The sequence below is a fragment of the Pelophylax lessonae genome, assembly GCF_965119305.1.
Source record: "Pelophylax lessonae genome assembly, chromosome: 2".
Lineage (NCBI taxonomy): Eukaryota > Metazoa > Chordata > Amphibia > Anura > Ranidae > Pelophylax > Pelophylax lessonae.
In genome coordinates, this window is record NC_138769.1 from 611,238,524 (window position 1) to 611,264,563 (window position 26,040).

The following is a 26,040-nucleotide window of genomic DNA, read 5'->3' on the forward strand; positions in this document are numbered from 1 at the left end:
TGTATTATTCACACTGCTGATGGGCAGAAAGCACACGGGCCCTGAGGGGGGCCCACTATGCTCTGGAGACAGACCATACATGGAGATGTCTCAGGTGCTGCAGCTCCAACTGTCTCAGCCCATTGCCACGCTCCCTCAGGCTCAGACACAGATTCTCCCAGTAGCCAGGAGCTGCAGGTATGGTTTGGGGGTGGGGAGATGACATCTAGGGATGATCGAACTTTTGAAAAGCTCGGTTCGACCAGAACACCCGAACTTCCCAAAAGTTCAGCCCGGATTTCAGAACCCCAATGAAATCAATGGGACCCGAACTTTGGTAATCAAAAAACACAATTTTGAAGCCCTAAAACCCAATAAATGCCCCTAAAAAGTGCCTAGGCTTCTGGGTCATGCCCCAGGGACTATTAATCACACACAAAAAAAATTCTTAAAAATTGTCATTTTTGATAGAGAGCCAATTATTGAAAACATTTTTAAAAAAATGAGATTTTTTTGATTTTGACTTTGGATTTCGTGTCTGGGGGGTCTAAAAAGTGTACCTGTGAAGTTTCAGCTCTGTAGCATGTCCAGAACCAGAAAAAAAAGATTGTTTGTATTAGGTCACTTATAGAACAGGGATATGGCTCCGCTATTTTCACACCTTGCCGGTTTTGTAGCAAGAGTTTTTTTGGGCATTTTTTGGTGGTTATATATACAGGTGTGAAAGTAGCAGAACACTATACTTGCGCTAATGAAATAATTAACACCAATATGTCTCCGCTCCTATAACACCTATATATGTGTAAGTGTAAAATACATATAAGTGTGTGTGTATATATACCCCTATACAGAAGTTCAGATGTTTTGCATGCCCCCAAAGACCCCAAAAAAATGCCCAAAAAAAACCCTGCAATAACACACCTGGGCGTTTTTTTTTTTTTTTTTTTGGCGCGGGCGTTTTTTTGGGCATTTTTTTGGGCATTTTTTGGGGGTCTTTGGAGGCATGCAAAACATCTGAACTTCTGTATAGGGGTATATATACACACACACTTATATGTATTTTACACTTACACATATATAGGTGTGATAGGAGCGGAGACATATTGGTGTTAACTACTTGCCTACTGTGCACTTAAACCCCCTTCCCATCCAGACCAATTTTTAGCTTTCATCGCTCTCACGCTTTGAGAGACAATTGCGCGGTCATGCTACACTGTACCCATATGAAATTTTTATCATTTTTTTCACACAAATAGAGCTTTCTTTTGGTGGTATGTAATCACCTCTGGGTTTTTTATTTTTTACAAAAAAAAAGAAAAAAGACAGAAAATTTTGAAAAAAAAAAAAAGTTTTTCTTATTTTCTGCGAGTAAATTTTGAAAATAAATGTTTCTCATTCACTGATGTGCGCTGATGAGGCGGCACTGATAGGCTGCACTCATGGGCACTGATGAGGTGGCACTCATGGGCACTGATGAGGTGGCACTTATGGGCACTGATGAGGAGGTACTAATATGCCGCACTGATGAACACTGATAGGCGGCACTGATAGGCGGCACTGATGAGCACTGATAGGTGGCACTGCTGGGCACTGAGAGGTGGCACTGCTGGGCACAGAGGTGGCACTGAGAGGTGGCACTGCTGGGCACTGAGAGGCGGCACTGACGGGCGGCACTGATGGACACTGACGGGCGGCACTGATGGACACTGACGGGTGGCACTGATGAGCACTGATGGGCGGCACTGATGAGCACTGATGGGCAGCACCATCAGTGCCCACACTCAGTGCCCATAGTGCTGCCAGTCAGTGCTCATCAGTGCCTAGATGAGCAGGCACTGATGGGCACTGACTGACAGCACTATGGGCACTGATTGTGGGCATTGATGGGGGCACTGATGGCGGGCACTGTGGGCACTGTGTGTATGTTTTATTTACCTCTAGTAATCAGGGCACTGGTGATCGGTGCCCTGATTACATTCCTGTGTGTCCCTGGCGCTGTGCATCTCTCCCTCCTTCCTCACACTGCAGGCTCCGTGTGAGGAAGGCGCGCCGGCGATGAGAGATGATCTCATATGTTTACATATGAGATCATCTCTCATTGGACGGTGCGATCACGTGGTGAATGGCCGCTGTGATTGGCCATTCACCACGATCTGTGATCGGCTGTGTCCAAGGGACACGGCCGACACAGATTTTCCCCGATGCGCGCTCGCGGGAGCGTGCGGGGAAACTCTTTCTGGGAGGCCGTATAAAAACGGCCTTCCGAAAATTCAAGTCCGCGCTGCAGCCGTATATAGGCTGTAGCGCGGATGGCAGGTGGTTAATTATTTCATTAGCGCAAGTATAGTGTTCTGCTACTTTCACACCTATATATGTGTATGGGTATATATACATATAAGTGTGTGTGTATATATACCCCTATACAGAAGTTCAGATGTCATGCCTGCCTCCAAAGAACCTAAAAAAAATGCCCAAAAAAAACCCTGCAATAACACCTGGGCGTTTTTGTTTTGGCGCAGGCGTTTTTTTGGGCATTTTTTTGGAGGCAGGCAAAACATCTGAACTTCTGTATAGGGGTATATATACACACACACTTATATGTATATATACCCATACACATGTATAGGTGTGAAAGTAGCAGAACACTATACTTGCGCTAATGAAATAATTAACACCAATATGGCTCCGCTCCTATCACACCTATATATGTGTAAGTGTAAAAAACATATAAGTGTGTGTGTGTGTGTGTGTGTGTGTGTGTGTACATATACCCCTATACAGAAGTTCAGAGGTTTTGCCTGCCTCCAAAGACCCCAAAAAAATGCCCAAAAAAACCCCTGCTGCAAAAACACACCTGGGCGTTTTCTTTTGGCGCAGGCGTTTTTTTGGGGTTCTTTGGAGGCAGGCAAAACATCTGAACTTCTGTATAAGGGTATATATACACACACACTTATATGTATTTTACACATACACATATATAGGTGTGATAGGAGCGGAGACATATTGGTGTTAATTATTTAATTAGCGCAAGTATAGTGTTCTGCTCCTTTCACACCTATATATGTGCAGGTGTGTATATATACAGACATGTGTGTGTATATATACCCCTATACACAAGTTCAGATGTCATGCCTGACTCCAAACTTGTCCTCAAAAAATCCCTATAAACGCCTGCAGCAAAAAGCAGGCTGACATGTGAGAAGCCATATCGCTGCTCTGTAAGTGACCTAAGAGAAACGATCTTTTCTCTATAGCGGTCACCCTGACATGGAAGGGTTTGGTCACCCTGCCATAGCAGTCAGAGTCAGTTCACCCTACACTACACTACACTATGGTCACCCTGGCACTTAACACTTTCCCTACAGAAACTAAATTTTTGCATCTAACTAAAGTAGAAAATAGCACCCTAACTACACTAGATATCCCTTTCCTCACACTAATAAATGCTAAATGACACTTTTGAAGCAGAAGTAACAGAACTGCTTCCACTCTCTTCCATGTCCCTGTATTACAATGCTAGGAATTTGGCGGGGGGCTATCTTATATACTGGGGGGCTTATTCACTAATGATTGGCCTATGGACCCCCTAGTCACTCCAATCACATTCCTAGCATTCTCCTGCCCCCTCAATTGGCTGCTGCTGCCCCCCCCCCCCAAGTAATGTGCCTTCCACCTAACCTGCATGGCTGTGCCTTCCACCTAACCTGCATGGCTGTGCCCTCCCGCCCCCACGTACTATGCCCTATGTATCTCCAATAGGCTGCTTTGTTAACTGCTATACTGGAGCGGGTCTGATGTAGAGAGAAGACTGCACTCATGCTGCTGAAGTGCATGCAGTGAAGCTATTACAGTGATTGAGGTGAGGGAGGAAAGAACAGGAAAGTGTTGTACCCCAACAAAAAACAAAAGGGAGCTGCTATAAGTGCCTGGGCTGAATTCATTCTATTTGAAACTTGAATATCGGAAGATGATTATATTTTATTTTACTCTATTCTATTGCTTTTTCTATTTTATCATTTTATATTATAATTTATTCTATTATTTTCTGTTCCTTAAATTTGTATTCCCTTTTATTCTATTATTTATTTTCTATTCTTTTTTGTTCTGTTTTACTGTATTCTATTTTGTTTTATTGTATTCTTTTCTTTTATATTCTGTTCTATTCTTTTATTTTCTATCTATTCTATTTTTATCCTTTATTTTTTTTTTTTTCCTTTTTATAACCTATTCTAATCTATTCTATTCGAAAATTCAAAGTTTCGGAAGATGGTTATATTTTTTAATTTATTCTATTCTATTGTTTGTTCTATTCTAATCTATTCTATTCAAACTTATTCTTTTTGAAATTCCAATTTTGGAAGATGGTTATATTCTAATTTTATTCTATTCTATTGTTTTTTTTTATATTCTATTATTTTATATTCTATTATTTACTAATCTATTAAAAATTCTAATTTATTCTATTTAAATTTCTAAAGATGGTTACATTCTTTTTATTTTATTATTTTCTAGTCTATTGTTTTTTCTTTTCTTTTCTATTTTGTTCTATTTTATTTTTTATTTTCTGTTCTGTTTTACTCTATTTTATTTTTATTTTCTATTCTATTCTTCTTTTTATTCTATTCTTCTATGTTCTATTTTTTTATATTCTTCTTTTCGATTTCAAATTCAAATTACTTTTCAAATTCGATTCTAATTTGAGTTTTGCCCAAATTTCAGCCGAATTTTGATTCATTATTTCATATTTGTTTAAATTCATTACTATTATATTTTGGAAATTCAAATACATTCGAATCTCCGAATAATGAAAAATTTGTCTGAATTTCAATTTGGAACGAAAAGAATCATACATGTCTATAGGTCCAACAATATGCACAGCACAACCTAAAGGGATACAGTACAGTTATAATACAATAAAATACAAGAGAGTATAAGGGCTCTGCCCTTTAGAGCTTACAATCTTATAGGGAGGGGCACATGGTACAAAAGGCAATAAATGTGGGGGATGAGCTGATGGAAGAGTTAAAAGGTAACATTGAAGGTGCGCTGTGATAGATAGGAGAACAACGAAAGGGCAGAATCGTGCAGGCCAAGGAAGTGGAGTCTATTGAGAAGGAGCAGGTGGTCAACAGTGTCAAAGGCTACAGAGAGGTCTAGTAGTAAAATTATGGAGTAGTGGCCATTGGTTTCAGTAGTTAGTAAATCATTAGTGAGTTTTAGTAGGGCAGTTGCAAGCAATATCCAGACTGTAAGGGGTTAAGAAGGTTGTTTTTAGTGAAGTAGGACCTCAAATGGACCTCAAATGGTTGTAAACTAAGCATTCTAAAAGCAGTTTTGTCTTTGAATACGGAAGATCTTTACCTCTCCACAGCTGCCCAGATCTTCATGCCATCATCCCTATACAAGTAGTTGGGAATGTGCTCCATTCCTCTCCCCTTTATATCATCAGGGAGACAAAGGCTGCTATAAGTCATCTTAGCCGTTGCTTTCTTCAGAAGTACTGGGACCCCTCCGTTCCCAGTCACCAATGCCTTTACAGAAAAAAAAAAATGTGCAAAAATATTGTCATGTAATGAAATCTAACAAGAGTTGATGAAAAGGCTATAGGAGTGCATGAAGACCATACTGTACTTAAAGTGTAACTTTAATGATAAAAATTGTGGAACAGATAACATGTCTCTTCTGCATTAAAGTTGCCTACCTATCTTTCCACCACTGTATACTGAGGGGCGTAAATTTTTGTAAATGCCAAGCTGCCTGCACTCCTGTGCATGCATTGGAGTAACATCTCGGCCCGTCCAATTAAAACAACCAGGATCAATACCCGGAAGCCACCAGGCAAGGAGCTCCCGGAGATTATGGTGCTGGAGTATAGGTGAGTATTGTTCTTTAAGGAACTCATGGACCAGTACCAAGAGCAAAACTATAGCATATGCCTTTTGTTTTCCCAATTTGCCTCTTTGGGGTTTGCTTTGTAGGAATCGCTGGACATTTGCAAATAGATGCAGACTCAGTTTTTTTTTTTTTTTTTGTTTACATGATCTGTTTGTTTGCAATTGTTTTTTTTTTTTTTTTTTTTTTGATAAATAGCATATTCGGCCAAAACTTTTTTTTTTATTTTTATTTTTTTAGATGTAGTGGAGAAGGAGTAGACTCCCTGTCGGGTTTTAATAATTTCTGGGAGCTCAGTGCTTGAGGTAATTGTAGCCGTATTAGTGCACTTGCGACAGAGACAATTGAGTACTGTCCGTGATACTTTTTTTATTTGCACTAACATACAATTTTTCAGGACAAGCTTTCGGGGGTATGTCCCCCTTCATCAAGATCTAAGCAGTACTAAGAGTACTGCTTGGATCTTGATGAAGGGGGACATACCCCGAAAGCTTGTCTTGAAAAATTGTATGTTAGTGCAAATAAAAAAAGTATCACGGACAGTACTCAATTGTCTCTGGGAGCTCAGTTGAAGAGATCTTTAACTCACTGTCATAGTGTCACCAGTTTTGGCAGAGGGGAAGTGGGGAAAATCTGCAACAGGAACCTTCCCCAACCTCAGTAAAAACTCAATAGGGTTCTAATCCTTCCTAGCTTTCCAAAAAGATTGGACAGGTCATATTCTTTAAAGGATGTATGCACTGGGTAAAGTTTATTATATTTTTTTACATGGGGAAAATGTTTGTACACATATTACATCTACATTTATTTTTAGGCCCCTTGCTTATAGATGTCAATTTCTGATGTTTATATTCAGGATCTTGGGGGAGGCGGCACAGACACTGGTGGTGGTCCAAGGGGGAACCAGACACTGACCACCAGGGGGGACACAGACACGCTCACCCCTTCCTGCTCTCACCAGCTTCCTTACAGCCTCCTCATCTGAAAATGGGTCCTGGCACCCATGATGCCAATGATCAGGGCTGCTGTTGGAAATCATGGGACCCGTGCAGCCTACCTGAAATGGTTCCCCACCCCCCAGGTGTGTGGGTTCAAAATCAAATTTTATTTCCAAGTTGCTCACTTGTAGGGCTTCCCTTTTAAAAAAAAAAAATTGGCTAGCCTACATGTAGAAAACACCCGGCAACACACCTGCACTTTGTCTCACCTGTACGTGTGAACCAACCGTAACAGGTGGCTCTAATTTATCTAGCCAGAGTATCTATGAATGTGCCTTTAATGGGCACCTGGTTTTGGCTAACCTTCTTCTTATTCATTGACCCAAAACACCTGCTTCTGAGCTTTTAATTTGCTTGTTTTCGGGTTGTTTTCTGACAGTAGATTTCAACCTGTAGATGTTTATTGTACCTATCCTGTCTGCATCTGTTACATGTATCCTTCAGTTACATCTCACCTGCATTGCAGGGCTTTATGTGAATCTGCCATCAATGGCCTACAACTGTATTGTTATCCTACTATTCAAAATGTCATTAAAAACACTGAGACAGAGTGAACCCTTAAAGCAGAACTATACTCCCCTTCTCTCCAGTGCTGTGATGTCCCGACACTCTCCGCTAGCCACTGATCTCTTGACACCAGCAACTTGTGGGTACCAGTCTCTGGCTGTTTTCATTGACCGGGCTGAGATGACATCACTCCCTTGCATGTGTGAGTTCAGTCATCTCGGCATTGGTGAAATTGTACACTGGGCTGCGAGTGTGGACAAACAGTTAGGAAAGAACAGGAAACCTGACAGCCAGTGCTCTAATTCAGTGTTTTTCAACTCCGTTCCTCAGGGCACACTAACAGGCAGTGGCAGCCCGTTCATTGGGGGCGCGGGGGCGTCACCCCCCCCCCATCCATGCATCCGGCCCCCTAATCTACATGCAGGGCACCGGATGCATGGATTCCAAAGGGTTTTTTTTTTGTTTGTTTTTTGAAGCACGTGATTAGAGCCAGAGGCTCTAATAGGCTTCAAAAAGGATGGGCCCTGAGCCCACCCAGTTGTATGACAATAACGAATGAATATTCACTATTATCACACTGATTCTCCTCCCAGCCAATCAGGAAGCGGGTCATGAGACACCTTTCCCGATTGGCCGAAAAGAGAAGCAATTTTACTGGCCATTGGCCAGGAAGAGGGAGGAGACGCACGGCCGGAGGAGAATCACAGCCACTCAGCCATCCGGGAAGGTGGAGATAAGAATGCTGGCTGTCCGTCCAGCCATCTGTCCCGCAGGGGGGTGGTGGACTTGGCTGCTGGCTGACTGGCCGGCCAGGAAGCTGGCAGTCCCGGGGGAGGGGGTGGTGGTGGTGGATTCACCTGCCGGCCGTCCCGCGGGGGGTGTGGGTTTTGCCACCCCCCCCCCCAATTTATCATGCACCAGCCGCCAATACTAACAGGCCAGGTTTTCAAGAAAACCAAAATACATCACAGGTGATATAATTTGCTGCTCAGTGATTTCAGTATTCTAGTCTGCATCTTACCAAGGTAATACTTAAAATCTGGTCTGTTAGTGTGCCCTGAGGACCGGAGTTGAGAAACACTGCTCTAATTTATCTATTTATCTATGTCTATACACATGTACCCTCATGTGCATGTACTTGAGTATACAGGTGTATAGATGTAGATTACTGTAGCTAATCCTGTAAATTTTTTCTATTTTTTCATTTTTTTTTTTTTGGCACGGTACTGAGCGCTACTGATCTTTACACAACAGTGTGGATTGTGTTATAAACAATGCATCTCTTTACAGATCTGTAAGAATGATGGCGTTTTTTGCTCCCATGTGCAACAGACCTTAGCTAGAGATCATGGTTAAGTGAGCATATTGAGCATATATCTATTTGACAGCATTCGGTGAAAGCATTAAGATGACCGTACAATATACAATCCGATTGTACAATCTCTTTTAAATATACCAAGTACTAATACAGGGGCCTGCAAAATTGGATACAAATTGGATGGATTGTTTAGATTTGTGCTCATATTTCATAGTTTTGGTAAATTTAAGGTAGATTGTACAGCTATTGTATAATCTGATTGTAATGTCCATGGCCACCCCTAAAATAACAATTCAATTCATACATTTAGTTTAGGAAGAAGTAATTGGTTCAAATCTATACTGTAGATTTATCTATAGGGCCATTTTAAAATCTCTCTACAGTAAATCTATATAAAAGTTTGTAATTATCTTTATTTTGCTGTAAAGAGATTATACTGTGGTTCATTCATATTTTGTAATCTGTGTCTGTAATTTTTTTAGTCCTTTTGTCAAAAAAAAAAAAAACAAAAGACTGGGTTGGAAACTGATCATTACTTTAAAGGGTATGTTGAGAAATCACCCAATTTATTTTTAATTTACTTTGTTTCTGTAGCAAGAAACAACTTATTTCTATATGTGACATGGTTGTCAGGCTTATAAAAATTCTTGCAGAAAAAAATGCTTATAAAGTAGCTGGAGTTTGGCTTTAATTTTGTTTGTGTATCTAAATCTGCTAGTCCATCTAACACTCCCCTCCTCCCAGATGGAAAATGCTGCTGTCCAAATGTGCCCCTTCATCCAGAGTGTTGGTATTTTGAAAATTCAAACCCTTTGGGGTTTTCTACCTGTAAGCTCATATGCCTGTAAACTCCTGAAAATGCCTATAATGTGCATGGACACATCGGCTAACATTAAGGGGAGTTTCCAGGCAGAGAGTAATAAAAGGGCTCATGCACAGCCCTTAGGGCTCATGCACACTGCAGCTCAAAGAAGCTGCTCCTTCAGGTTTTTGAGCTCTAATTTTTCTGCCTGGAAACTCCCCTCCGTGTTAGCTAATGTGTCCATGCACACTATGTCTTTTTAAGTGTAGCACTCTCCTAGGTAGGTGCTAGTGAGAAAGTATAGTTTTTGGCTCTGTCTGCCTATCAAAGGAGCAGCAGGCAAATCTATATTACTTTCTGCTTACCAGAGAGCAGGATCTGTGAGTTAGGTCTGCTCATGGTGCTCAGTGTGTGATTCATCTGGTCTAGGGAGTGTTTCACACTGGTCCAATAGGGAGGCATATTGGACAGTGGAGGAAATCTGACCAATTGGTATACAGGCTTTGATATAGCCCCAATGATTGGCACAGACTGATTGTCTAGGTGCATTCTAGGGTTTGGTATAAAAGCCAGGAGCACATTTGCTGCGGGGTCTTTGGCTGGTGAGCAGAGTCCCGAAGGGAGGGTGGCGGCTGCCTCCTCCTCTGTAGTAGTGGCACACAGTCACAGGCAGTCGACCTGGGGACCAGGAAGGAAAGAGCTGAACCTAGAGGTCCATGAGAGCTGACTGGAGGGGTAGAGACACTGGAGACCCTCAAAAAACAGTATCCTGAGTACAGGGGTCATGTCTAGGAGCCTGACCTGAGGGGGGGCAACCCCGGGTGTAGGATAGTCAGAGGACGGGTGTCAGCAGATCGAGTGAAAGGGGGTACTAGGTGTGTATCCCGAAGATAATTCATCCTAACAAGTATTCCTAAATTCATCTAAGTTGCAAGGTGAATCAGCAGCCTGGCTGCATCTTCAGACAGGAGTCCTCATCTAATATGAATAGTTCAAGTTGGAGTATCCCTCTCTTCCCCTAATTTAAATAAAACCACTATAAAACAATTACATCCCCTAGACTGTTCATTGACTGAGCCGGAGAGTAAAGAGTTAAATTGTGCATGCTGCAGTTGCTAACAGTAACCCAAGGGGATCCCAAGGTGAACAATCCAGCAGTCCTCAAGGGGGCAGTGCTACATCAGTTTACTTTACAGGCATATGGTCTTACAGGCAGAAAAAAAACCCCTTCAAACTCGCATTTTTGAGAGGAGCTTTAGAGCAGAGAAGACACCTAGGTGCCCAAAAACGCACAAAAAGGCATGAAAAAGCTGAAAGAAGCTTGTAAACACAAAAAAAAAAAAAAAATAGGAAAAATTAGCTTAGGAGAGGGTTTGTGAATAAAAATGCTTATGCTCAAAAAAGTTCAAAAGAGCTCAAAGAAGCTCATTAACAATTTGCAAAGGAGCCCAAAAATATACAAGTTTCTTAAAGCTGAAATAAAAGCTCAAATGCCTTTAAAAGAATCTTTTTTTGAGCTGCATTGTGCATGAGCCCTAATAAATGAGGTGTGTTACTGGCCAGATCACCAGGTGATCACAGTAAAAAAAAAAGCCTAAAAAAACAAATGCAGCCACCACATCAAATAGTTGGTAAGCTGCAAAATATGAAATCTTTGGTTTGGGGTTTATTACCATTTTAACAGAGGGGAGGTACAAATAGGACTCTCTGTAAACTTGTTTGGCAATATGTTGTATGTGATGTAGATTGCAATCATTTTATTTTAGTTCTGTTCAGTAACAATTGTTGAAAACAAAAGGAATAGAACAAAGTCTTTGACATGTGCCCAGGCAGAATGGACTGAAAATAAAGCCCTAAATATATTGTACGTTCATTAAAAAATAGTTCTGGATAGACATTTGCACAAAGAGCAAGGATTTTTAGTCTCCATCCACAAATCCTTCTGTACCCCACCCCAATCCCCCACCACCACTTTTACAGTTTTTGAAATGAGAATATTTTCCAGAATAGTAAAGTTTTTCTTTCGTATTTTCCATTTCAATAATAGTTTTAATCAATTGAGTGATTTATTCTTGGAGAACAAAAGAGAATTGTGTATTTTACTGATTGTGGTCTGTTACTGACATCACTTTGCTCGGTCAATAATGGAATAGGCTGACAAGCAAAATGTAGCCACTGATTTGGTTCTTACTTGATCAAAGACGCCATTAGGTCCAATCAGCCTTGTCCTTGCAAAGGCATTTATTTCTAGAGTATAGCGAAGGTGTGGAATAATCAGCTAGAAAAAAAAACATTAGGAAATTACATTTTCTGTAGGTTAGACAGTTAAAATATCATTATAGGGTACCTTATTATTGCCTTCTATCAATTTAAAGCTGAACTTTAACCACCATGAGAAATCTACCTATCTAACATGGTTTCACTGACATTAGGTATAAATTCCCAGTCCTCAATTTAATTAAATGGACATTTTTTTTCTCAAAAAAAAAAAACAGGATCTCCCCATGCTTTCTATAAGTAGGAGACTGATTCACATGAGGGATTTAGGAGTGATCTTGCAGCTGTGTCATTTAACAGACGTAGGGAAAACACACTGCTTATGCTGCATGCTTAGCAGTGCCCGCACCATGCCTTAAAGCTGAGTGCCAGGCAAAACCTCTCATGAAATATTATTCCTCATTAGCTATGAAGGATATAAATCCACTTTGTGTACACCAAATGGCTTTGCAAACCCAGTTTGTAGCAAGTGAAGTAGCAGTGTACAAAGCAGCCACAGAAGTACCCCTGCTGCCCTGCAGGGAGTGCCAGTAGGGGACATTGGCTGTGGATTACTACATATGGGCTGAAAAGCATTACAAGTTCTACTTGAGTTTAAGCTTGAGTAACATTCAAAAAATTGGATTTTTGTACTTACTGTAAAATCAATTTCTCTGAGTTCGACGGACACAGCGCTCCATAAATCATAACTAGTGGTTTATATTGCCTCCTCCAGGAGTAGGACTAGGCAGAACAAAAACACCCCCCCCCCCCCCTGCTCTAGGTAATCAGTTTAGTAGCAAGCAGTATTAAAAGTATCAGAGCTCCATAGATGGGTGGGTGCTGTGTCCTTCGATGAACTCAGAGAAATGTATTTTATGGTAAGAACAAAAATCCCATTTTCTTTCGTTCATTGATGGACACCTCACTTCATAAATCATAACTAGTGGGATGTCTAAAAGCAGTGCCAAAAGGAAAATGAGGGGTGGGGAAAATAACCAAAGACTAAACATAAGAGCCCTTAATCAATAACCAGGACACAGGAGCCACATTTGAAAAATAAAGGTTTAAAGAAAAAAAAACACCTCTCAAGTGGCAACAGCCACTCTTAAAGAGCAGCCTGCAAAACTTTTCGGCCAAAAGAAGCATCCGCAGATGCCAAAGTATCTACCTTTAGAATTTTGTGAAGGTGTGCACGGATGACCAAGTGGCCGCCTTGCAAACTTGCGATATCGAAGCCTGATGATGGAAGGACCAAGAAGCACTCAGCACCTGAGTAGAATGCGCCGTGACAGGGAAAGATGGAACCTGACCTTTAGTGGAATAGGCCAGAGTCACCATCTGTCTAACCCATCTGGAGATGGTAGCTGAAGGAGCGGACAGGCCTTTTCTAGGTCCGTCTGTAACCACAAAAAGTGAGTCTGACCTCCAAAAAGACTCAGTAGCTGCCAGATACACCCGAATCGCACGACCCACATCCAAGGTATGAAAAGCAAATTTCTGGGGATGAGCTGGCTTGGGACACAAGGAAGACAACAAAATGTCTTCATTCAAATGGAAGTCAGAAACAACTTGGGGCAGGAATGATGGACAGGGACGAAGAACCACTTTATCCCTAAGGACCAATAAATGGGGACTGTGACAGGATAATGCCGCCAATTCCGATACCCTGCGGGCCAATGTAATTAGCCACCAAGAATGTCACCTTCTGGGATAATGTAGGCAAGGGAATCTCCAGAATATTCTCAAATGGAGGTTTCTGGAGAACCAAAAGTACTAAATTGAAATCCCATGGCGGCAAAAGAGACCGTACAGGTGGAACCACATGTCGAACCCCCTGAATAAAGGTAGGAACTAAAGAGTGCGTGGCTAGGGGTCGCTGAAAGAAGATTGCCAGGGCAGACACCTGGCCCTTGCTGGTACTCAAGGCCAACTTCTGACCAATGCCCTGTTGAAGTAAGGTTAAGATCCAAGTCACAGAAAAAGATTGAGGATGAGCGCAAATCGACTCACACCAAGAAATGAACGCTTTCTACGTACGATGGTATATCTTGCCGGAAGAGGACTTCCTCGTATTCACCATAGTAGGGATCACTGATCCAGAAAGACCTATCCCTCAGTATCTGGCTTTCAATAGCTAAGCCATTAAAACCAGCGACTAAAGCAGGATGGTAGATCAGCCCTTGGGACAACTGGTATTCTCTAAGAGGAAGCCCCCAAGGGATGTTTACGCCCACCAGGATGATTGGAAGCCCCTCACTCTTGATTCCTCACAGGAACTGCAAAAGAAGCCTGAGCTGAGGATGATACTGGCCTTACCGTGGCCCTTGGACACCTGCGGCGTCTGCCAGAGGAACCCGTGATATCGCCACAAACTTCAGTATCCTCCTGTGGAGCCGAACCTGCATGTAGGACTGTGCAAACAGAACTGTCTTGAAGGTGGATACCACCAGACTCAGAACCTGTATGCAAAATGGGAGAGAGAACTATCTGTGTGACAGCAGCTGGTGAATCACAGCCTGTGGTTCCTGAAGTTTGTCCAGAGGAAGGACCACCCTGGTCAGAATTAGAAACAGACCTAGGTAAATTCATTCCCTGATGAGAGATAGGGGGGACCTTAGCTAGTTCAGAGATCATTTTAACCTTTGTAGGAATTAAATCAGCACAAGAAGACTCAGGATCTAAAAACCCTGAAAAGGATGTGCTTTGTCCCCCTTTTTGGGTATCCCCAAAAGAAACATTTTGCGGATCTCCTTGACGCTCACCAAAGTCGTCCACGGGGCTGGAAACCAGCAAAGATGTCCCCTCACCCCAATAATAGGTGAGGGCAGACCTTCATGCTGAAGGAGTCTTGTCTGCTTGTCTGGGGAAGCTAGCTCTAGGCTTACCAGGCCAAGGTTGCTTGGAACCTCCCGGGGAAGATTTAAAAAATCTATTTCCCTTATTCTCTGTCCCAAAAGTATGAAGGAATTTTCTATGTGCTGAGGAGGGACCCCCCTCTGTGGCAGGAAGGTACTCTCCCCCCCCCATGCTACCCTTAATGTCATCAAGTGCAGATCAATGAGAGCTTTCTTAGAGGCTTGGTCTGCGGACAAATTCTTAAGCCACAGCACGTGCCTAATCACCACCACTGAAACAAAGTTCGGACAGCACAGGAGCTGTATCCAAAGCTGCATCACAAATAAACTGCAGCCCATGGACAAACAGGTCCACTAAATCAACATAAGCAGGCCCTGGCACAAAAGCTTTGCCCATTCAGTTAGGGCCTGAGACACCAGGGCTGAGGCAAAAGACTGGCCGCCATGCCGAACCAACCATAGTAAACATGCTGCGTGCCACAGCCTCCACTTTGTCAGCCGGGTCCTTAAAGGACGGGGATTCCTTTACTGGGATCATGGTTGCTTTTATTCAACCTGGAAACAGGAGGGTCCACCAGTGGTGGACTAGTCCACTTTTTTAAAAGTGACTCCTCAAAAGGGTAATGTACAGCAAAACGTTTGGGGACCACAAAGGGTAATTTTGGTTGTTCCCATTCCTTACAGGAAAACCTGTCAAATTAAGGCACATAAGGAAACACCTTTAACCACTTCCCGCCCGCCCTATAGGCAAATGACGGCGGGAATGTGGTTGTGTTATCCTGACCGGACGTCATATGACGGCGGCAGGATAACACAGCTCTGGGCGCCCCCCGGGGGCGCGCAGAGCAGCGATCGGTGATGCGAGGTGTCAGTCTGACACCCTGCATCTCCGATCTCGGTAAAGAGACTACTGACGTAGCTCTTTACCATGTGATCAGCCGTGTCCAATCACGGCTGGTCACATCGTAAACAGGAACAGCCGTTGATCGGCTTTCCTTAGTTCGTGCCTGACAGGCACGAGTAAAGGAGCGCCGATCGGCGTCCCCTGACAGGGGAGGGGGGGGGTCGGCACTGGTAATCAGATCATTGATTACCAGTGCAGACCCTCGGGGGGGGGGGGGATGGGGGGGATGCCACTAGATCCACCAGGGATGCCCACTATGACCCCAGGGATGCCCACTATGGCCACCAGGGATGACAATCAGGGCTCAGGGAGCCCCCCATTGCCCTCCCCATCAGTGCTGCCCGCCAGTGTCCTCCCTATCAGTGCTGCCCACAAGTGCCCATCATTGCCATCCTTTAGTGTCACCCACCAGTGCCCATTATTGCCCACCAGTGCGGCCTGTCAGTGCCTATTAGTGCCCATCAGTGCCACCCGTCAGTGCCGATCAGTGGTGCCCATCAGTGCCCACCAGTGCCGCCTATCAGTGCCCATTAGTGCCCGTCAGTGCCACCTATCAGTGCCCGTCAGTGCCACCTATCAGTGTCCATCAATGCCGCCTATCAGTGCCCAGCAGTGCCGCCTATCAGTGCCCACCAATGCTGCATATCTGTGCTACCCATCAGTGCCACCCCATCAGTGCCTCCTCATCAGTGCCTGTCAGTGCAGTCTCATCAGTGCTCATCAGTGCAGGAAAAACTTATTTATTTACAAAATTGTATAACATAAACAAAAAAACTTTTTTTTCTTTTTTTCAAACTTTTCGGTCTTTTTTTATTTGTTTAGCAAAAAGGAAAAAACCCACAGGTGATCAAATACCACCAAAAGAAAGCTCTATTTGTGGGGGGGGAAATGACATAAATTTGGTGTAGGTACAGTGTTGCATGACCGCAATTGTCATTCAAAATGCAACAGCGCTAAAAGGGGAAAATTGGCCTGGGCAGGAAGGGAGGGAAGTGCCCTGTATTAAAGTGGTTAAAGTACGATGCGACTTCTGCGTACCAAAGGACACAGCCACATATGTGGCTACATCAGCAGCATCCTCAATTTTTAAAGTCTCATGCACTGCAGTGATAAGTGCGTCTACCAGCTCTTTTTAATGCGACCATGGAGGAATCATCCTCACTATCAGATGGATCTGGGGGTGTTATAAGGCCCAAAACTTAAAAATTCTCCTGCGCTCAAGTGGTGTGACAAGGTAAAAAATTTTATCAATTGGTCTTTATTGGCATCACTTATGGTCTTTCCGCCCCCTCAGAACCAAGGGTATCCAAAAACACGGTAGTTTTTGGTTTTATTAAGTCCCCCTGGACAGGCTGCATCCACAGCAGCATCAGGCTCAGAATCAATTGAGACTGAGCATGGGAAGGCGGGGGTGCTTCCTCCTGGGCCTTTGCCCACACGCCTCTAAGTACTGTAGGACCGCCTTGCATGGGAAGCTGAGAGGGACCTGCCACCTCCATGAGGGGGTCAGTGGGTGAGATGTGACCCTGAGGCTCCATAAGGTAAGGAAGACCTTGCAGTACAAAAACCGATCTTTTGGCACCACTAAAGGATCCCCTCAAGGCTCAGGGTACCTATCAGCAGAGAGAGAGAGATAACAGGGACCCCCAAAGACTCACCCTACCAACCGGAGGAGCGCCGAGAATTTGAACCCAGCATCATCATGGACGGTATCCCTGTTCATATGTCCCAGGCACAGGAAGAGGAAGCTAAGGAGGAAGAGGAGGAGCTTTGGCATCCCCACAAGGATTTAGTTGGCTCCAGCATCTCCTAGACTACGGTCTCCCCGTAACATCATCCAGCTACACAGACATGGCCGCCAACCGAAGACCAGCCAGACTAAGGGAAAATGGCCACCATCTGCTACAAACACTCAAGCATGCTGCCCGGATCTTTTCTGCACCCTCTGCAAGAGGACCCCCCGAAGGTAGGACACACATTTAGGGGAGACCCTGCTGTGCACTCTGCACTGTTTTCTACACTGGGACCCCCCTGCACTAAATCCACACTGCAAACAGCAGGGCAAGCACCTAGGGGTCTCCTACACTGGGACCCCTTCAGACTGCCAGGGCGGGACACACACTATCCCAGGACCTTTACAGAGTGGAGATAGGGGGACAGACCCCAGGGGTCCCTGCTGCATCCTCTGCCCTGGGACCCCCCCCAGACTCCAGGTCCAGACAGGGGGAAAGGGAGTGGGGGAAACCCAGCACAGTGAGGGTTTTAAGGATGGGGAGGAGGGAACCTGCAGGCAGGTCCAACCACCCGCGTTCACCCCAAAGAAAACCACCAGATGTGGAGAGGGGGGACTGTACTTACCCTTCCATGGTGCAGGTAACGCTCTAGACAGAACTCCTCGCCACTGAAGTAGGGGTGCTGTCGGCCAAGGGACCACTGTGACTTAGACCCAAGTTCGGCCGTATGCGACCCTGCTAGACGTTTAACTCGTGGGCCGGCCTCTGTCCATGAGGCTATGTCGCGGCCAACCTAGCGCATAGCTGAGGTCTGCACATGCTTTCTGGCTGGGCTGGGGGGACCACTGAATCTAGATTATCCAGCCAGTCGCCCAGCCTGGCAGTTGATTGTAGATCTCCCGAGAGAAGAACAAAAAAATATGTAAGGAAGGAGAAAATTGATAGGACCAGAGATCCCAGCCAGGAGCCTAGGTCCTTCCTTACTCCTGACTAGACAGATTAAAAACTGATTACCTAGAGCAGAGAGGGGAGTTATATACCAGCTGAGGACGGTCCATGGGCATAGCCAGGTGTTTTTAGTTCTGCCTAGTCCTACTCCTGGAGGAGGCAATATAACCCACTATGATTTATGGAGCGCTGTGTCCGTTGAACGAAAGAGAAAAGTTTATTTCACACACTACAGTTCAGATATATGACAATGATAAATATTAAATTTTAAAAAATCAGCGCAAAAATACTCCCTGTATATAGTGTTCTAAAAAATATGTATCACTCAAACTGGTGTGAATGCAAAAGTGAAATATGCTAAAAATATTTTGTCAAATACTCATAGCATCTGCATTGTGCAAAAATATTATCCAAAATGTTATATAAAAAACATGTGCAAATATATACAAAAAATCTATATAAGCGATCGATAATTTTATATGCGTGAAAAACTCAGTAAAATAAATAAGCATAAAATTCATAAATAATAATAAATCATTTGTGATCATTAAAAAAAGTCCCAAAGGAAGTCCAATAAAGTGCAAAAAAGTGCAAATAAATTTCTGTAGTGCGCCAAAAAAACACCCTGTGTGCTGCTTCCACCAATCACCCCAATTTATCTTTATAATCTTTATAACCTTTAAAGGATTTCATTTCGTGTTCTCCACCATCACAGTATAATGTTTACCTATACAGTTTAGTCTGGTCGGTAAATTGTTATTTTTGTTCCTCCTCTCAGTCAAATGGTGAGACCAACATCTAGAATTTAGAAACATTTCCAAAGGGGAAAGCTGCAATATGAAAATAAGGTTGACCACCCCCTCCTCAGAAAACTCCACGCCTTTGGTCTCTGTGACTGTACTCTTCACTGGTTTCCTTCCGACTTATCCAACCGCTTCTTTAGAGTTACTTACAATTCTACTTCCTCCTCTCCTCTTCCTTTCTCTGTTGGGGTCCCCCAAGGCTTTATTCTTGGACCCCTCCTTTTTCAATCTACACCTCCTCTCTGGATCAGCTGATAGCCTCCCACGGCTTCCAATACCATCTCTACACTGACAATACCCAAATCTATCTATCCACCCCTCGGCTCTCTCCCTCAGTCTCCTCCCGTATCACTAATTTACTATCAGATATATCGGTCTGGATGTCTCACCACTTCCTCAAACTCAATCTATCCAAAAACCGAACTTATAATTTTTCCTCGACCACGTGCCCTTTCTAACCAATGACACAACAAAGCTCCTAGTTCACTCCCTGGTCATCTTGCGCCTCAACTACTGAAATTCCCTTCTCATTGGCTTACCTCTAAACAGGCTATCCCCCTTCAATCCATCATAAACGCTGCTGCCAGACTCATCCACCTTACCAATCGCTCAGTGTCCGCTACTCCTCTCTGTCAAGCCCTCCACTGGCTTTCGCTCACCCAACAAATTAAATTCAAAATACTAACATCTTACAAAGGCATCCACAGTTTAGCCCCCAGCAATATCACTAGCCTAGTCTCAAAATACCAACCTAATCGCTCTCTTTGTTACTCTCAAAATCTCCTGCTCTCTAGCTCCCTCGTCACCTCCTCCCATGCTCGCCTCCAGGACTTTTCCATAGCCTCTCCAATCCTATGGAACTCCTTACCCCAATCTGTCCAATTATCTCCTACTCTTTTAGCTTTTAGACGATCTCTAAAAACCCTCCTCTTCAGAGAAGCCTATCCTACCCACACCTAACAACTGTACTTCCATTTTTTCCATCGCCCACCCCCCACAGTTATTGCCTTTTTTTTCACTTGACTCTCTCCTCTAGATTGTAAGCTCTAACGAGCAGGGCCCTCTAATTCCTCCTGTATTGAATTGTATTGTAACTGTATTGTCTCCCCTCACATTGTAAAGCGCTGCGCAAACTGTTGCCGCTATATAAATCCTGTATAATAATAACAATAATTGTAAGAATAAATATTCTTTTCCAAATTCTACTAGGATAGCAAAACACACCCTTGCAAGCCAGAGTTCCCTTAAGGAGATCTATTGTTGCTGGCATGGGTCTATTGTTGCTGGGGGGGGGGGTCAATTGTTGCTGGAAGAGATCTAAAGTTGAGGGAGGGAGTTTCTTGTCTTTTGATGCTGGGAGATCTGTTGTTGCTGCTGGGGTGGTATTTTGTGGGGGTCCATTGTTGCTGGGGGCTCTATTGTTTCTTGGCAAATCTAATGTTGCGGGGGGGGGGTGTCTACTGCTGCTGGCCGTTGGGGATCTATTTTACTACTTTTACAACTTTTCTTATTATTTTGTGGTGCAAAGTAATTTGTACAGAATTGATTAATTATACTTGGCTCTTTTCTCTAAAAGAGGTGATATTGGGAGGTAGGTAGGGGGTGGAGCCAAGGGACGATGCGCCGAGATACAAGGGGTGACTCAGAAGGGGAGAGTTCCTGCACCTATTCTCTGAGAAAAAAATGTATATTTCCTCCTATTTAGGGTTACTCAGTATAGACCTCAAGAGGTGATTGTTTCTGCAGCAGATTATTTTTATTGCCTAATTTCAGTATATTTTTCTTACTGTTTAACCATTGCAGTATGCAGTATTTCTCTTACTGTTTACCACTGCAGGTTAATTCAGGTTAATAAACCACTGATTTATTACAGTATATATCTTCTTTTGTTTACCTGTTTTAATATACTATTTGCTATTACTTAAAGTGGTAGTAAAGACTCTAGAGGTTTCTTCTGTAATAAGTCTCCACCCTGCCCGTCAGCAAATGTGATCTGAATGGCACATGCGCAGCTCAGGCCACATTTACGGCCCGCGCTGTGTGCCGCTGGTATGTGACTCCTGTGCGCATGTGCGGGAGTGACGTCGCCCCAGTACAGCCAATCAAGCGGCCAAAGATCGCAAACCTGGAAGCTGCCGGGGACAAGGGAGAGTGGTGAGAGCTTGTAGGCAAGTCTGTCAATTTACTAGTATGCAGTGCCTACTAGATCATGGCTTAAACCTGCAAGGGGACCCATTTATTAAAATAACTTTGGGGTGTATATACAGCTACCTACAATAAACATGCCCTGCCCTTCCAGGTGAGTCAGTGTGGTGCTGTTCAGAGAGTTGTGGACAAAGAAACAGGGGACCCAATGCATACAGTAACTCCTTTGGGGTTCAGCATTACATTTACTGTAGTATCACTTTAAACCCTAGCATTAACCTTAACCTTAGCCAAACATGGTGGTGAATATATATTTTTAATCACTGCGAATATTATGGTTGAGGTGGTGGTATTGTAAAAAAAATATGCACCAAAGCAAATCTCTTTTACCTAAACACAATGAAAAAAATCATTGGAGCCTAAACCTTTACCAAAATGTCTGCGCCATAATTAGATGATCTGCCTTATTTGCTGGCAATTCTTCTAACAACAAAATATCCAGTCATTCTCCACAAACTGAATCATTTCAGACTTTTTAATCTTTACCTTGTACACCGGGTGCCCCATTGGAAGTTGCCTGGTAGTTGCAATTGAGAAGACCTCGGCTAAGAGATGGGTACGGAGAAGGTGAGTGTCAACTTCATGTACCTGAAAGTCAGCACTACGCACCCAGATCTTGGCCAATATCCAATCATATTCCGAGTCACTGGGCAGGAAGATGGGAACATTTTTTCCAGGGGCCTGAGATATCTGGAATATAAAACAGATCGTGGGATTTATTTATTGGCCATAAAAGTTAAGCAAAAGTATTGAACGGTTTTGATCTTGTTCTATTTATCATTATATTGCATGAATAACTTTTATAATGGTTCAGGCATCACAAACTCTGAAAACTTGATTTCCTTAAGTCGGTCATGCTGCTTTTCCTCTTAAGTGCTTGCAAAGCATGCAAGTGTAATTGAACTGGTCTGGAAAGGGGAGTATGGAACTAAAAAATGTGAGGAGAAGAGAAGCCTGGAACAGAGTTGCCTGTGTAAAAGGTGGATAAACCAGGAATCTGGAGCAGAGCGAATTGAGAAAAAGAGCAGCCCAGAACAGAACAGCCTTGGTTAAGGGGGAAGGTGGGAGTGTAAGAGAGCAGCCTGGGAAAAGGGGAGCCTAAAACAGATCAGACTTGGTAAAGTAGGGGCCTGGAACAGAGCACCCTTGGGAATGGAGGATTCCAGGACGGAACTATTCAACAACACAGCTCAGCAACCCCTGCACAGATTTAGATGTAGACAAGTGCTATCTGCACAGGATCCCCTGGTAGATTTACCAAGCTTTATTTTCTTCTGGTGAAAGATCATCTTGCTCTCTGGAAAATGTACCCCCCCCCCCCTTTTTCATTACCAGACCATTTTATGAGATACGGCACTGCGTTATTTTTAACTGACAATTGCGCAGTCTTGTACTTTTTTCCTACAAATAGAGCTTATTTTTAGTGGTATTTGATCACCACTGCGGTTTTTATTTTTTGTGCTATAAACAAAAAAAACAACAATTTTGAAAAAAAAAAATACAATATTTTTTACTTTCTGCTGTAAAACATATCCAATAAAAAAAAATGGAAAAATCAAATTTCTTCATCAATTTAGGCCAATATGTAATTTGCTACATCATTTTGGTAAAAAAAATTCCAATAAGCATATATTGATTGGTTTGTGCAAAAGTTATAGCGTCTACAAACTATGGAATGTCTTTATTGATTTATTTTTTACTAGTAATGGCAGCAATCAGTGACTTTTAGCGGGACTGTAATATTGCGGCAGACAGTTGGGACACTGACTTGACACTTTTTTGGGACCAGTGACACCAATACAGTGATCAGTGCAAAAAATATGCACTGTCACTGTACTAATGACACTGGCTGGGAAGGGGTTAACATCAGGGCAATCAAAGGTTTAAATGTGTTCCTAGATAGGGATTTCTAACTGTGTGGGAGGGTCTTTTACTAAGGGGAGGGCATTGATCCATGTTCCTGAACACAGGATCAATGCCTTCCCTACTGACAGAACAGCAGATTGCCATTCTGCCTATGTACCGAACAATCAGCGGGTGCCAGCGGACATTGGGTCCACGGGGACCCCCTGATCCGCTCCCGATGTGTAGCCCCTGATACCCGGAAGTATATATATATATATATGATCCTGCGAAACGCAGCTGCCCTTTAGCAGTAAGACTGTTATAGGTAGGTTGGCAGGTGGTTACGCTAGTGGCCTGGACATCCAGTACAAAAAAAGAATCATTTTTATTTACACTATCATACTTCAGTCAATGCTAAATGCTTGGACTCCATAACCCTGTAAAACAAAATAGTAAAAGGACTTGTCTGCAAAATGAATAGCAAACACTGCACACAGTCGATGTGAGCCACACTGATAGGAATCCACTATAAGGGTTCAGCTCGGCTGCCCACCCATCAGGCACACCCGCCCTTAGCAGTTGAAATGCATTTGAGGGGTGTGCTTGATGGGTGAGAGGCTGAAGCCTTATGGTGGATTTGTGTCAGTGTGGCTCAGATTGGCGATATTGTACTCTGGTATTTAACTGGACATTCTCTCTCTCTATGCAAATCCACACCTGTGACGGACTCCAGACACCCGGACTGGGTATCTCTGCCAAGAAGCTGCTTCCTAAGCTCTGGAACACGAGATCCGTGAATCTGGTTATAGTTACCCCAAGAACTAGACAGTACCAGTTTTGAAGTCAACCAGAATAAAATTGTTTATTCAAAAACAGGCTCAAAGAGATATACACTGTGCGACAATCCCCCTCCCCTTAGCAGCCAATCCACTTACACATATACATCCCATAATAGGTTGATCTTAAGACAGACAGAAGCAATAGAACAATGGGATACAGGTACTTGACAATAACAAACCCCACCCCACTATCTAGCAAGGGTCTATGACACACTCCTGCAATATTCTAGCAATCTGAAAAGTCAAATTGTCTATCTCTATATATCTCTTGAGGCACATTGTCCAGAAATATTATTGTCCCCAAGTGAAAGAGGCCCTTCACTCTTTTAACACAAACCACACATATAGAACCCAGGATAATGGGGGTAACATGAAACGCTGAGTCTGGTGTGGTTGTACAGCGAGTCTGATCAATGCAGACCCGACTGGGGTTCTTGGTCACCCTGTGCCCCTAGTTGACACAGGGTAACTTACACATAAGAAGGGTCGGGGAAGCTGGACAATGAGTTTCCTGACCTCTCTAAAGTAATCTGGGTTCCATGAGCCCCCCAGCCAAAGTGACTCCTGTCACAGATCTCCCGTTTTGGCAGAGGACTAACACAGAAGGAGACCCCAAACGGTTGACTTCGAAGTTAGTCCGTAGTTCCAGTCCCCCAATGTCTGCATCCACACAGTACCCCAAACAAATTGTCTGGAACATATCGTTACTCACCCAGCCAACCTCTGCCTCTCTCGTAGAACATAACCCCTGCTGGGAAGAAGTGTGGACTGGACCTTCTCCCTGGAGTCTATTTAGCCGCTGGAGAGAAGACAGGGTGGCTGGGCTCACTCCATCATGCTGTTGGGGATCTGGGCCGACTGCACAGCAACCATGGGGTATCCAGGTCGAGACTGTAGTCTCATACACTTTTTCTTGATGAACGCACCCCCCATCTGGGCACACCTCCCCAGGTATTTGAGAGCCCCTAATAAATATGCAGGCTATGTATTTGCATCCTTCCGTCCTAATCTTCAGAAGCTTCTCCTAGAGTCAGGGGGGAAATAATCAAACTCCCAGCCTGTAAAGTTTTGAGTAAACCAAACAAAACTTCTGCCTCCTGTGGCTACAGCAGAAGCCCCATACTAAATGTACCTTGCAAAATATGTAGGAGGGTGCTACATCCATCCTCCCTAAAAAAAAAAAAAAAAGAAATAAAAAAGAAAAAATAGGCCCTGTCTTCATGGGCTGTAACACAAAAACAGATCTTAAACAAGAGTGGAGTATCTTGCGATAATCAAGGGTGAGAGGAGGGAACAACAATATAACGATTTTTATATGTGGCATTCCAACATAGTAAAGGGTTATTCGAACAATGTAGAATTTGAACGCAAAGTACATACAGTAAGTCGAGACTGGTGCCAAGTTGTATCAGGACCAAATCAGGTTTCAGAGCTCTGACATCTAAATACATGAATACACAGCCTAACTGGGTAGAGCCCTACTTCTAGTCAAATACAAATTATTAATGTTTTCAGAAATATATCCACAAATGCTACATTTGTTTGCTGTTCACCTGCAAGAGAACAGAGTTAATAAAGCACAGACTTTACTTGCATTTGTATTTCCTCTAGTGGCCAACTACCAAATTTCCCCTAGTGGGCCTAAATGCAACAGAAGAAGCAAGTGTAATGTTCTTTACACTTTGAGGTTAATTTACTAAAACTGGAGAGTGCAAAATCTGGTGCAGCTATGCATAGTGGCCAGTCAGCTTTTAACTTCAACTTGTTCAATTAAGATTTGGTGAAAAAACCTGAAGGCTGATTGTTTCTTTGCACAGCTCCAACAGATTTTGCACTCTCCCGTTTTAATAAATCAAGCTCTTTGATTTCTTCCAAGGCCCTGGAATGAAACAAAAAAAAAAAAAAAGTTCTAACTAGTCCAATCTCTATCTAACACAATAAACACATATCCTGCTAGGATAAAGCAAGGATAGCAAGGATGAACTCCCTTTTTTTTTTCTAGTCCTTCAATTTACTTATCTATGCATAACTCAAATACAAGCAGTCTTTGACTATTCAACTACTGGCTCTGCAGTCCCATGGACCTCTGTATTCTCTTCTAATAAGGCCAGCATTCAGGTATAATTGCAGAGGGTCTCCTCTGCAGGATAATC

General features: G+C 43.3%; 1 protein-coding gene across 1 annotated transcript in view; it reads right to left on the reverse strand.

The window, feature by feature from the left end:
• LOC309548492 (polyunsaturated fatty acid lipoxygenase ALOX8-like) overlaps positions 1 to 26,040 on the reverse strand; it is a 171,734-nt gene that overhangs the window by 48,419 nt on the left and 97,275 nt on the right. The window contains exons 8-10 of the mRNA XM_082248439.1: positions 21,690 to 21,893; positions 11,688 to 11,774; positions 5,341 to 5,510 (exon numbers count right to left, since the gene is read on the reverse strand). Of these exons, the coding sequence (XP_082104565.1) occupies positions 5,341 to 5,510; positions 11,688 to 11,774; positions 21,690 to 21,893 (461 nt within the window). The remainder of the gene's footprint in view (positions 1 to 5,340; positions 5,511 to 11,687; positions 11,775 to 21,689; positions 21,894 to 26,040) is intronic.